Source organism: Propithecus coquereli, unplaced genomic scaffold, assembly GCF_000956105.1.
Source record: "Propithecus coquereli isolate 6110/MARCELLA unplaced genomic scaffold, Pcoq_1.0 Scaffold536, whole genome shotgun sequence".
NCBI lineage: Eukaryota > Metazoa > Chordata > Mammalia > Primates > Indriidae > Propithecus > Propithecus coquereli.
In genome coordinates this window covers 1,615,096-1,629,756 of record NW_012151241.1, presented here as the reverse complement: position 1 = coordinate 1,629,756, position 14,661 = coordinate 1,615,096, and the positions used below count along the sequence as shown (strand labels likewise).

The 14,661-nt window shown below is 34.8% G+C and overlaps 1 protein-coding gene across 1 annotated transcript in view; it reads left to right on the top strand.

Annotated features, from left to right (window-relative positions):
• TAOK1 (TAO kinase 1) overlaps positions 1 to 14,661 on the top strand; it is a 129,349-nt gene that overhangs the window by 94,285 nt on the left and 20,403 nt on the right. Inside the window, exons 10-13 of the mRNA XM_012657322.1 lie at positions 955 to 1,036; positions 5,127 to 5,294; positions 6,967 to 7,170; positions 9,051 to 9,185. Coding sequence (XP_012512776.1) covers positions 955 to 1,036; positions 5,127 to 5,294; positions 6,967 to 7,170; positions 9,051 to 9,185 — 589 coding nt within the window. The remainder of the gene's footprint in view (positions 1 to 954; positions 1,037 to 5,126; positions 5,295 to 6,966; positions 7,171 to 9,050; positions 9,186 to 14,661) is intronic.

Sequence of the window (14,661 nt, the reverse complement as noted above, 5' to 3'; positions counted from 1 at the left end):
GGAAGCAAATATTGATGGGGTAATTATTATTACTGCCTTACTCACTGAACTCTTGTCAATAATACTGTATAACATGTTACAGACTTCTAATGTTTTAAAAAATAACTGGTTTTCTTTTTTTTTTTTTTGAGACAGATTCTTGCTCTGTTGCCCGGGCTGGAGTGCTGTGGTATCAGGCTAGCTTATAGCAACCTTAAACTCCTGGGGTCGAGCGATCCTTCTGCCTCAGCCTCCCCAGTAGCTGGGACTGCAGGCATGTGCCACTATGCCTGGCTAATTTTTTTCTATATATTTTTAGTTGTCCAGAGAATTTCTTTCTATTTTTAGTAGAGATGGCGTATCGCTCTTACTCAGGCTGGTCTCAAACTCCTGACCTTGAGTGATCCTCCCGCCTCAGCCTCCCAGAGTGCTAGGATTACAAGCATGAGCCACCACGCCCGGCCATAAAAATAACAGGTTTTCTAGGTTTAATGGAAGTCTTATCTGTTTTCTCAGGGGAGCAAATACTCAGGTATAAAGATGCTCTCTCCAGAACAGATAGAGTAATGTTCTGAAGTACGCATAGAAGATGATCCAAAGGGCAAAATAAGAAAGAGAGATAGATGACTTAGAGAAAAGGAAAAGGAAAAAAAAAGTTATCTTGGATTTAAATGCTAAAAAAAAAAAGTAGATAGACGTTTCCCATTTTGCCTCAATATATTAATAGAATGAGTTGTGATATTTAAATATGTGGGAGCAGAATTTTTAAATAATCTGTGCAAATTTATCTTTGGAAAACAGTAAAGGGTGATTAGTGGTTTTGGATAGCTTTTCATACACTCTTATGAAAGTATAGTCTGTGCTTTTTTTAATCATTCCCTTTCCATTTCCCATCCCACCAATAGGCACATGATTTGTGGATGTGTTTTTAAAAGAAATAGCAATATGTTCACTTGATACTTTCCTTTACAATAGGTCTGATTATTTTCGCAACTTTGTAGATTCTTGTCTCCAGAAAATCCCTCAAGATCGTCCTACGTCAGAGGAACTTTTAAAGGTCAGTTCTTTTATACTATAAATCTGTTTTTATCCCTAGGAAATGATTTTAAAGAATGTGTTTTATTATTCTTTGATTCAGAATCAGGATTAAGTATGCTCTACTAGTTTTTACCAAAATACTGATTTTTATTTTTTATTTATTTATTTATTTATTTTTTGAGACAGAGTCTCACTCTTTTCCCCGGGCTAGAGTGAGTGCTGTGGCATCAGCCTAGCTCACAGCAACCTCAAACTCCTGGGCTCAAGTGATCCTTCTGCCTCAGCCTCCCGAGTAGCTGGGATTACAGGCATGCGCCACCATGCCTGGCTAATTTTTTTTCTATATATTTTTAGTTGTCTGATTAATTTCTTTCTATTTTTAGTAGAGACGGGGTCTCGCTCTTGCTCAGGCTGGTTTCGAACTCTTGAGCTCAAACAATCCGCCCGCCTCGGCCTCCCAGAGTGCTAGGATTACAGGCGTGAGCCACCGCGCCCGGCCCAAAATACTGATTTTTTTAATACTATTGTCTCTGGAAACTTGTTAGATACTAAATTTTAAATTTGGTTTTTAAAAATTGATTTGCTGCTTTTACCATGTCTAAATAGAATATATAGTTAAATATTCAAGTATTATCAAATGGCTAAATATTTATACGTGTAAGAATATAATTCATGAGTTATAATTTTAAATTTTAATTCATGTGAAACAATGTCTTATTTCAAAATTGGTAAAACAGATTAATTTTGGATTTAATTTTTATCATACTTTATAATGTTGATCTGTTTAATATTAACATAATATGAAAGATAAATGACCTGTGATATATTTACATAAATACGTGAGAGAAAGAAACTGTTAAAATGAATATAATATTTTTGTTCTTTTTTGGAAATATATTTTTATAACTTGGCAATGAAAATATTTTAAAGTTCATGTAAGTTCCATTCGATTTTCAGCAGGCTTGGTTGCCTGATTTAAATACATGATTGGTATATCATTTTTGGTCACAAAAAATCATTATTTCATTTGAGGGTTGACCATCTTAGTACTAATTGTATTGTTGAATTTAATATATTCTTAAAATATCTAGATTAGGTAATAATAAGTAGGATTTGACTTTCTCTTGGACCCTCAGGAATCTTTTGATCTTTTACTACAAGATTTAAGTAGACTATATTTATACAGTAATGTTTTAGAATTTTAAAGAAGTTCAGTTTATTTTCATTGACACCTATCAGTTAAATTAAAACTACAAAGAAATTGAAAGGATCATATATATATATTTTATTATTATTTGCAACCACAGTATGTAAAAGAGCAATATAAACTTTCAGTAATGCTTAGGAAATTTCAGGCAATAAGGTTACTCCTCATTTCAGAAATGAAAGCCTGAATAAATATATACTCACAGCAACAACAAAAGCTTTAATACAGCTAGGAATTGTTAGTAAAAAATAAGATCTGTATGTAAAAAACTATGAAACTTAGAAATATAAGGTTTTATGTTCTTGGATAAGAAGACTTAAAATTGTAAATAGTGATAGACATCAAGCTAAGGAAAAAGAAATTACGTGACTGGCTTCTTACACTTGCCTTATATAGGGAAAAAAAGCCCTTTCAACTCATATAGTAATAATCCAGCCCACTAGGTCAGATTGTTTGATGATTAGATCCCAAGTCTACATACAGTATTCGTTTGCCTGGTCAATAGTTTGTATTGTCCCACATAGCCCTTTTTGAAATAATAGGAAGTATCTATCAAGAGCTTCTTGGCTGGACATGGTGGCTCATGCCTGTAATCTTAGCACTTTGGGAGGGCAAGGCAGGAGGATTGCTTGAGGTCAGGAGTTTGAGACCACCTTGAGCAACATAGCCAGACTCCATCTCTACAAAAAATGGAAAATTTAGCCAGGTGTGGTGGCACACGCCTGTAGTCACAGCTACTCGGGATGCTAAAGCAGGAGGATCACTTGAGCCTTGGACTTTGAGGTTGCAGTGAGCTATGATCCTGCCATTGCTCTCATGCCAGAACAATGCAAGACCCTGTCTCCTTTAAAGGAAAAAAAAAAGGCTCATCGTGGTGGCTCACGCCTGTAATCCTAGCACTCTGGGAGGCTGAGGCGGGCGGATCGTTTGAGTTCAGGAGTTTGAGATCAGCCTGAGCAAGAGCGAGACCCCGTCTCTACTAAAAAAATAGAAAGAAATTAGCTGGACAACTAAAAATATATATAGAAAAAAATAGCCTAGCATGGTGGCGCATGCCTGTAGTCCCAGCTACTGGGATGCTGAGGCAGGAGGATTGCTTGAGCCCAGGAGTTTGAGGTTGCTGTGAGCTAAGCTAATGCCACGGCACTCTCTCTAGCCCAGGCAACAGAGACTCTGTCTCAAAAAAATAAATAAATAAAATAAAAGAAAAAAGCTTCCTGTCTTTTGGTCTAATTATATTTCTATTGCAATCCATCATAAAAAAAATTAACAGAAAAAGTTTTTTTAAATTTATGAAGCTGTTTATCTCAGAATTAAAAATTAAAAATACCTGTCCAAAACTAGTGTGTAATAGTTAATTAGCAAAAACACTTGATGGAATATTCTGTAGGCTTTATGAGTTTGAACAATTCTTATGAGTGAAAGTAGAATAAGATACTGTATATAGATAGTTAGAACTCCTTGCATGGAGAAGAAAGAAATTTGAGCTAACAAAGAAGGTGAAAGTATTGTGAGAATTCAGGGATATCTCACGGAAGTCAAGAGAGGACAGAAGATGTCTTTATGGAATTTATATGCTAATTATGTAACTATAAAACAAATTCTATACATAGAAAATTTCTGAAAAGAAATATATCAAAATGGGCGGGGCACGTGGTTCACGCCTTTAATCCTACCACTCTGGGAGGCTGAGGCAGGAGGATTGCTTGAGCGCAGGAGTTGAAGACCAGCCTGAGTAAGAGTGAGACCCTATCTCTACTATAAATAGAAAAATTAACGAGGTGTTGTGGTGTGCACCTGTAGTCCCAGCTACTCAGGAGGCTGAGGCAGGAGGATCACTTGAGCCCAGGAGTTTGAGGTTGCTGTGAGCTATATAATAAGGCCATGGCACTCTACTCAGGAACAGAGTGAAACTCTGTCTCAAAAAAAAAAAAAAAAAGAGCTATATCAAAATGTAACGATAATTCTAATGTTGGAATTGTTTTCTCTGCTTTTCTGTGTTTGATAAGGTTAAACTTGATTAAATGCTAATGATAAAATTCAGTAATAATATAATGGCTTTTAATTTACTGTTGGTGTTTTATGAAGAATATTTTTTATGCAGCGTATAAAGGAACCCATATGTAGGTTCATGTTACATAATTCACTGTTAGTAAATACATTCTTGTCGAAATCTAATATAACTCAAATCTGAACATACCTTTTATATGAAATCATCAGTTCTTGGAATACATAAACCTTTATTGACAACTCTGATTAGACTTAATTCTTAGTGTTTAGACTCTTCAGTTATTTCAACTCTAAATTTTCAGTTGGCCAAAAAAAGTATTATTTTCAAAGTTTTTATAAAAAGTACGGGGATAGGCCGGGCGCAGTGGCTCACGCCTGTAATCCTAGCTCTCTGGGAGGCCAAGGCGGGCGGATTGTTTGAGCTCAGGAGTTCGAGACCAGCCTGAGCAAGAGCGAGACCCCGTCTCTACTAAAATTAGAAAGAAATTAATTGGACAACTAAAAATATATAGAAAAAATTAGCCGGGCATGGTGGTGCATGCCTGTAGTCCCAGCTACTCGGGAGGCTGAGGCAGAAGGATCGCCTGAGCCCAGGAGTTTGAGGTTGCTTTGAGCTAGGCTGACGCCGCGGCACTTTAGCCTGGGCAACACGGTGAGACTCTGTCTCAAAAAAAAAAAAAAAAAAGTACAGGGATAGTTATGTATACACAGAGTATATGTATATAAAGTACAATTTTGTAAATATAAGAACTCAGAAGTGTAACAGAATTAGAGATTATAATTATAGATAATATGTATTATCTATTAGAATAATAACTCTAGGGTCTGAGAAGGGGATAAAGTTGCACTAATTGAAAAAAAACTTTCAGCTTGACTTTTATCTTCTTTCCAGCACATGTTTGTTCTTCGGGAGCGCCCTGAAACAGTGTTAATAGATCTCATTCAAAGGACAAAGGATGCAGTAAGAGAGCTGGACAATCTGCAGTATCGAAAGATGAAGAAACTCCTTTTCCAGGAGGCACATAATGGACCAGCAGTAGAAGCACAGGAAGAAGAAGAGGTAATACCTAAGAAATGACTCAGACATTGAGTTCTTTTTATTGGTTTCTTTCCTTATGCAACTTGCTCTGCCAAAAATTTACCTTCTATATCAATTGTTTCTAGGTTGTGTTTTTTTAACACTGGTTCTGTAAGATCCCAGTTAGGAAAAAAGGTCTTTAATTGTGTTAACTTGCATGCTCTAAACCCAAAACATTCATGGTGAACATTGGCCTAGTGAAGGTTCTGCGACATCTTTTATTAAAGAAACCTGTTCAACTTTATTTAATCTAGTCCCTCTCAAATTTTTTGTCCACTGAACCCTTTTTGGACTGGTTGTCCAGTTCCATGGGATATGCTTTTGGAAGTTCTTGAAATTACAGACTCTAAAAGCTGACTGTACTTACTCAGAAGTTATTAGAAAGTTACTAGGCATTCTGTTGTGTCACCAAGGAAACTTGATTTCATTCCATCTACACTGTTCTAAAATACTTATTTTACAAATGAGGAAAGGAAGGCATAGAATAGTTAACTCACTGTAGATACGGGCACATGGGCTCAAATTCATATCTCTTTCACTATTAAGGACAATATATGTAAAATGTATTATGTGTGAAGCTATCTTTTTTTCCTCTAAATATTTTAAGTTTTCTTCTTCGTCCCTGTCAGAATTCCAAATCTTTGAATTTTTTCTATTGGTTTCCAGTGAGAGACCACTTTGCATTCAAAAATCACAAGCAATAGTTACTTTTCTTTTCTTTTTATAGCTCTAAATAATTAACGAACTGTAAAATAGAAGTCTTTTTAAACTTACAGTTTTTGTTTCTTGTGTTATTTTGTTGTTTTATAATTATTAATGCTAGTCATTAGAACTAAAACATTAGAATTCTGAAATACATTAAACACTTATAATAAAGTTCTGAAATTAATAAAATTCTATGTAGTTAAATCTTTAACAGCATCTCTCTAAGGTATGGAAAAAAGAAAGTCCCTGTAAACATATACATGTGTCTGTATTTATTAATTTTCCATATCTTATAGAATTCTGGTATGGTAAAACTACTATAATGTTGGTGTCCAGATACCATGGCTGCCTGGTTACTTCAGGAAAACATTTTTGTGATTGTGATTGAATGCATATGTAATATGTAATTCTTAGTTTACACAAGAATAGATAGGAATTAATATTAAATTATTTGGTGGTAGAAAGATAATCTAGAGACTATATTTTCAGGAAGAAAGAAGAATCTACTTATAAAAGGCTTCAATAACCATTAACATCTATAAGGGGTTTTTATAGTATTTTTTTGGAATGTGGTGTTTGTATTAACTATGAGAATTATTGAGAAATGAGCAGCATCTATATATATCCCTGTGAGATGTATTGTAGAAATGGTTTTCAAAAAATGTCAAGCAATTTAGAGAAAACATCTACACTTTGGAAATTACCCAAAATTAATCAGCTGGCTTTTTTTTAGACAATTGGTTGAGGGTTTTTTGTTATTTACTTGGTTGTTTTTGTTTTTTTCTATAAACTAACCATTAATAAACTTCCTGGTCCTGACATATAAAGGGGATTTCTCACAATAGACCTCTAACTTTCTAGTGACTATGTGTCAGGTCGTATGATAGGTGTTTATAATCAAGAATTCAAAAGAAATATAGATATTTGAACCTAATGCTTTTTCCCTTAGGAACAAGATCATGGTGTTGGCCGGACAGGAACAGTGAATAGTGTTGGAAGTAATCAGTCTATTCCCAGTATGTCCATTAGTGCCAGCAGTCAAAGCAGTAGTGTTAACAGTCTTCCAGATGCCTCAGATGACAAGAGTGAGCTAGACATGATGGAGGGAGACCACACGGTGATGTCTAACAGTTCTGTCATCCATTTAAAACCTGTGAGTATTTGGATTTCAGTGAAAAAAATTCAACTTTGTTAAATAATTTTCTTCATCTGATTAGTTTAAGAGAAAGAGGTTTTTTTTGAAGTTTCAAAAGTTTGAAATTTTTCTTTTTTTTCTTTTAAGAGACAGGGTCTTGCTCTGTCATGTAGGCTAAAGCGCAGTGGCGTGAACATAGCTCATTGTAACCTCCAACTCCTGGGCTCAAGCAATCCTCCTGCAAGAGCCTCCAGAGTAGCTGGGACTACAGGCATGCGCCACCATGCCCCCGGCTAATTTTTTTATAGAGACAAGGTCCAGGCTAATCTTGAATTCCTGGCTTCAAGTGATCCTCCCACCTCAGCCTCCCAAAGTGCTGGGATTATAGGTGTGAGCCACCGTGCCTGGCCTGGAATTTTTTTTTATGGAGTAGTCTTGTTCATTCCTAATCTGTTATCTCTATTTGAAAAACTTACATTTTAAGAATACAAAAAGAATGTGGAACTATTTTAAAATCTTAGAAGAAAACATACAGAAGTACTATGTACCATATTATTTGAAGTTACATAGAAAATAAAATATTAAAAAATAAGAAGGATACACATGAAATTCATGATAATAGTTGCCTTTGGAGAATGAAAGAGTTGGAATTGGTGATGATTATAAGTGTTATCCATGTTGATATAGTAAAAATTGAGTGTAATTGTGGAAAATTATAAACTCTGAGTTTGGGAAATGTGTTTGCCACATTATTCTTTGTACTTTTCAATACAGAAATTTTAATTTTTATCAAAAATATTGGAAAGCCAGGTAACTCCTATTAGCAATTAATAGGAATGCTTCTGTTTTAACTTCATAGCTTGCAGTATTATCTAAAAGTTAGTAGGCATAATGGCTAAAAGATGGAAACGACCGGTGTATACTTCCAGTGGGATATTATTCAGCTATAAAAAGGAATGAAGTTCTAATATATACTGCAATATGGATGAATCTCAAAAACATGCTAAATGATAATAAGCTAGATACAGAAAGACAAATACTATATAATTAGATTTAAATGAAATATCTAAAATAGGTAAATTCATAGAGACAGGAAGTAGATTTAGATGTTACCAGGGTCTGGGTGGAGGGCAAATTAGGGAGCTATTGCTAATGGATACAGAGTTTCTGTTAACATTGAGAATATAATTAATACTACTTAAAATGGTTAAAATGGCAAATTTTTTATTATGTATATTTTACCTCCACACACAAAAGCTATTAAGAATGATTTGGTAAAGTAGTAGTATATTTCAGGGCAAAATCATGTTTAATTTTTATAATTCTTACGCAGTGGAATAAATCATAAAAAAGACTATTCCCACAATTAGTTGGTTGGTACTTAACTGACTTCCTTTTCAGTTAATGAACTGAGGTATACAAAGAAAGACAATAGTCCTTAAATTTTTGCCAGCTATTTTTTGATTACTTATTTTGGACAAGTGGCAGAATTATTACAAAGATAGTTTAAAGCTGTATTGCTTCTAAAACCCAAGAGTCTTTTAGTAATTAATTTTTTATTACTATTATTTAAAATACTGGCTGCATGTGTCATCATCTTTGTTTTTAAGTTATATTAAAGCTTTTTAGTTTTGCACATAATTGATGGGATATGAATCTAACCATGTGTATTTCCTTATCCTGAATCTGTGTAGTAGTTCATACACTGTGGAAATAATTTCTTTGCATTCTAATTAGGTTAAATAAAATGTCAGCATTCCTGTTTTTTGTTTGTTTTTGCTATTTAGAATTATGTGTATTTGAGATATACTGGTTAAGTTTTCTTTAAACTTTAATTTCCTTGAAGATTCGAACAAACCATGTTCACCTTATATGACATTGTCTCTTTCTTTGCCTAGGAGGAAGAAAATTACAGAGAAGAGGGAGATCCTAGAACAAGAGCGTCAGATCCACAATCTCCACCCCAAGTATCCCGTCACAAATCACACTATCGTAATCGAGAACACTTTGCTACTATACGGACGGCATCACTGGTATGTACTTCCCCAAATTAGAGAGAAAGATATTTTTTATGTTGGACCTTGGTAGTATAGACTTAAGTGTAGCTATATCTTATTTTTTATATTTGGGTTTTATTTTGCAAAACACTCATTCAATATTTAAGTGCCTATTATGAGAAAGACATGTACACAAATAACTAATATGTTAGACTGTATTAAATGCTTAAGAGAGCTACAAGGTTCTAAACAGGAATTCAGATGACTTTTGATTAGGGGCATAAAGGAAGTATTTATGAAAGAAATAGTGTGAGCATTTAAGATTAGTAAGTTTTAGGCATGAGGACTCTGAGAAATGGTATTTCCACATAAGAAGAATTGACAATAAGGAAATGAATTGTGTGAGGCCAACCAGAAAGAGGGGGATGTTTGAAAATGGCAGGTAATCCAATTTGGCATACTCTGAATGTCATTCTTATTTTCCAAATAACAGTAAATACGGATTATTTGTCTATTACAAAGATGTTATAGTAGGGTAATTAAAGTCCTGATCGTTCAGATAAGTAGGACCAAAACATGATAAAAGAATACTAGGGATATAAATAAATTACATGAAGATATCATAAGAAAAGTAGGCTATTAGAAAACTTAATGGGGAAAAAAAGATATGAGAGTTATCTAACCTCTTAACTACTTGGCAGATTTAATAAGTCCCATGCTATGACCCATGAATCTGCATGACACGTGAATTCAGGAACATAGACAACAGAGTGAGACCTAGCTCAAACAAACAAATAAACAAATAAATAGATCAGCGTGTAGATTTTTGTACAAATAAAACATAGCAATATTATGCATTATAAGTGCTATATACTATAACTCAGTTTACCTTCTTCTGCCTTGGAGTCTTTTCATACAGTAAAATGCACAGATTTCAGGTATTCCATTTGGAGAGTTTTTTTTTACAGTTATACACACCTGCATTAACTATCATCTAAAACAAGATATAGTCATTTCTCAGTATCCACCGGAGATTGGTTTCAGGACCCTCCACAGATACAAAACCCATAGATGCTCAAGTCCCTTACGTGAAATGGTACAATACTTGCGTATAACCTATACACATCCTCCAATATACTTCATTTGTATTTCTTTCTTTATTTTTTTTTTTGAGACAGAGTATCACTCTTTTGCCCGGGCTAGAGTGCCGTGGCGTCAGCCTAGCTCACAGCAACCTCAAACTCCTGGGCTCAAGCAATCCTCCTGCCTCAGCCTCCCGGTAGCTGGGACTACAGGCATGCGCCACCATGCCCGGCTAATTTTTTCTATATATTTTTAGTTGTCCAATTAAATTCTTTCTAATTTTAGTAGAGACAGGGTCTCGCTCTTGCTCAGGCTGGTTTCAAACTCCTGAGCTCAAACAATCCGCCTGCCTCGGCCTCCCAGAGAGCTAGGATTACAGGTGTGAGCCACTGCGCCCGGCCCTTTATTTTTTTTTGAGATAGGGTCTCACTCTGTTGCCTGGGCTAGAGTGCAGTGGTGTCATCATCGCTTGCTGTAACCTCCAACTCCTGGGCTCACGCATTCCTCCTGCCTCAGCCTCCCAGTAGCTGGGACTACAGGCATGTGCCACCACACCTGGCGAATTTTTCTACTTTTTGTAGAGACAGGGTCTCACTATGTTGCTCAGGCAGTCTTGAACTCCTGGCCTCAAGACATCCTCCTGCTTTGGCCTCCCAAAGTGCTTGGATTACAGGCGTGAGCCACCACACCTAGTCCTTCCATACACTTTAAATCATCTCTAGGTTACTTATAATACCTAATCTAATATAAATGCTATTTAAATAGTTGTTAATACTGTATTATTTAGGGAATAATGACAAGAAAAAAAGTCTGTGCATGTTTAGTACAGACACAACAATTCCTTTTTATTTCCCCCTAATATTTTCTATCTGAGTTTGGTTAAATACATGGATACAGAACCCACGGAGGGCCAACTAGAAAATTCTCTTTATATTCCTTTTTAGTCACTTCTTCATTCCCATGACCATTATCTCTGTTTCTTTACCATTGTTAGTTTTGAATGTTCTTAGATTTCATACAAGTGGGATCACACAGAATGTCTGGCTTATTTTGCTCAGGTTAATGTTTTTGACATTTATCCACATCGTGTTGATGAAAGTTCATTCATTTTTATTGCAGTAGTTTTCCATTGTGAATATACCACAGTTTGTCTGTCCATCCTTCTGTTGATGAACATTTTGTTTGTTTCCTGTTTGGGGCTATTATGCATAAGATTGCTATAAATATTTGTGACCAAGTCATTATACGAACATGATGTTTTAATTTCTTTTGGGTAAATAACCTAAGGATAGAATTGCTGGGTTGTAGGGTGTGAGTATGTTTAACTTTATAAAAAACTGTCACTTTTTGAAAATGATTGTACCACTTCGCATGCCCATTATCAATGTGTAAGAATCCCAGTTGGTCCACATCCTCTCCGACATTTGTCAGTCTTTTTTATTTTAGCCATACTAGTAGATGTGAAATGGAATGCTATTGTGGTTTTAATTTTAATTTCCCTTTGACTAAAGATGTCACTATAGTCACCTTTTTATGTGCTTATTTTCCATTCATATATCTTCTTTAGTGACGTGTCTTTTAAAGTCTTTTGCCTGATTTTTTATTTGGTTCGTTGTTTGGGTGTTCATTTATTTGATTTTTAATATTGATTTGTAGGAATTTTTTATGTAGTCTGGGTACAAGTACTACATGTATATCTTGCAAATATTTTTTCTCCATCTGTGATTTGCCTGTTCCTTCTCTTACTATTGTCTTGATGAGAAATTAAAATTTTTTAATTTTAAAATCTAAACAACCCAATTAAAAAATGGGCAAAGGACTTGAATAGGTATTTCTCCGAAGAAGGTATACAGATGGCCAACAAACGCCAGAAAAGATGCTCATATTCCTAATCATTATGGAAATGCAAATCAAATATACAAGGAGATACCACTTCATACCCATTTGATAGCGGCCATTAAGATGGCCGCTGTCAAAAAAACAGAAAATAACAAGTGTTGGCGAGGATGTGTACAAATTAGAACCCTCGTGCACTGTTGGTGGAAATGAAAAATGGTACAGCTGCTATGGAACACAGTATGGCAGTACCCCTCAAAATTGAAAATAGAATTACCATATGAACCAGCAATTCCACTTTTGGGTATCTACCCAAAAGAATTGAAAGCAAGGTCTCAAAGAAATATTCATACATCCATGTTAAAAGCAGTACAGTAGCTAAACCAGTAAGTACCGTAAATGTCCATCAGTGAATGAATGGATAAATCAGATGTGGCATATACATACAGTGGAGTATTATTCATTCTTTAAAAGTAATGAAATTCTCATGTATGCTATAACATGGATCAACCTTGAGGAGATTATACTAAAATGAAATAAGCCAATTACAATGAGAAACACTGTATGAGTCCACTGATAAGTGATAAGATTACTTGGAGTAGTCAAATTCATAGAGCTAGAAAGTAGAATGGTGGTTGCCACAGATCTGGGGGGGGAATGGGGAATGGAAAGATATTGTTTAATGGATATAGAGTTTCAGTTTTCCAAGATGAAAAGAATTCTGCAGATGGGCGGTGGTAATGGTTGCACAACAACATGAATGTAGTTAATGCCACTGAACTGTACACTTAAAAATGGTTAAGATGGTAAATTTTTTTTTTTGGCCCCAAGATGGTAAATTTTATATTATATATATTTTACTGCAATAAAAAAAATGGAAAAAATAATCCAGTTTAAACAACCATTTAAAAAGTGTGCAAGGGGCCAGGCATGGTGACTTACACCTGTAATTCTAGCAGTCTGAGAGGCCGAGGCAGGAGTATTGCTTGAGCTCAGGAGTTCAAGACCAGCCTGGGCAAGAGTGAGAGCCCGTCTCTATTAAAAATAGAAAAAATTAGCTGGATATGGTGGCATGTGCTGACAGTGCCAGCTTCTTGGGAGACTGAGGCAGGAGGGTTGCTTGAGCCCAGGAGTTTCAGGTTGCAGTGATATATGATGATGCCACTGCACTCTAACCAGGGCAGAGTGAGACCAAAACAAAAAAGATACGTAAGGAAAGTGAGGGATTTATGTTAATTACTTTGATTTAACCATTCTACATTATATACATATATCAGCATATCACATTATACTCCATTAATATATATAATTATGATTTGTAAATCAAAGCTTATATTAGTAATTATTAAAAAGAATTGAAAACAGATACTCAGCCAAGTGCATGTACACACATGTTCATAGCAGTACTATTCACTATAGCCCAAAGGTAGAAACAACGCACATGTCCATCAATGGATGAATAAACTAACACATTACAGTATATATATATATACAATGAATTTTATTCAGTTATAAAAAGGAATGAAATACTGATACATGCTACAACATCGATAAACCTCAAAAACACACTAGAAAGAAACCGGACACAAAAAGTCATATATGACACTATTTATATGAAATATCAGAATGGATAAATCCATATAGACAGAAAGCAGCTTGGTGATTACCAGGAGGGCAAACTGGGGAGCAGTTGCTTAAGAGATGTGAAATTTTCTTCTGAAGTGATAAACTTGTTTTTTGACTAGATAGAGGTGGTGGGTTGCATGACATGGTGAATGTACTAAAATGCCACTGAATTGTTCACTTTAAAATGATTAATTTTCTATCCAGTACAACAAACACTATTATGGTGTGGGCACAACAAAAGCCCTTACTTAAGCATTATACAAGATATCCATGTAACAAAAACATTTGCACCCCCTGATATTTCGGGGAAAAAAATGATTCCAGATCAAAACATCACATTGTGCCTCATAAATACACACAATTATTATTTGTCAATTAAAATTTTTTTAAATCTAAAGAAAGATTAATTGTATGTTATATGGATTTTACCGCAATTTAAAAATCCAATTTGTACATTTTTTTCTTTATGGTCAATGTTTTTTGTGTCCTGCCTAAGAAATATTTGCCTACCCCAAGGTCATGAAGATATTTTGTATTTTCTTCTGCTTTCTGATTCTGGGTTTTGCATTTAGGTCAAATGATCCTTCTCAAATTAATTTTTGTATATGGAGTGAGTAATATAGGGAGTCAACGTTAGTTTTTGTTTTTTGTTTTTTGTTTTTTTATAACAGTTTTTTTATAGAGAACCAGTTGTTTAGTAGGATTTGTTAAAAACACTTCCCTCCGAATCAACTTTTTGGGTAGAAAACCAATTGAACATGGGTTTGTTCTAGTTTTTATTCTGTTCCCTTATCTATTTAGCTTGTCTCTATGCCAGTACCACACTGTGTTGATTAATGTGTAGTACATGTCCTCCAACTATCTTTTTTCTCAAGATTGTTATAGCTATTCTAGATCCTTTACATTTCCATATAAATTTTAGAACCAGCCCGTCTATTTCTTTAAAAGACTTGTTGGGGAAATTTAA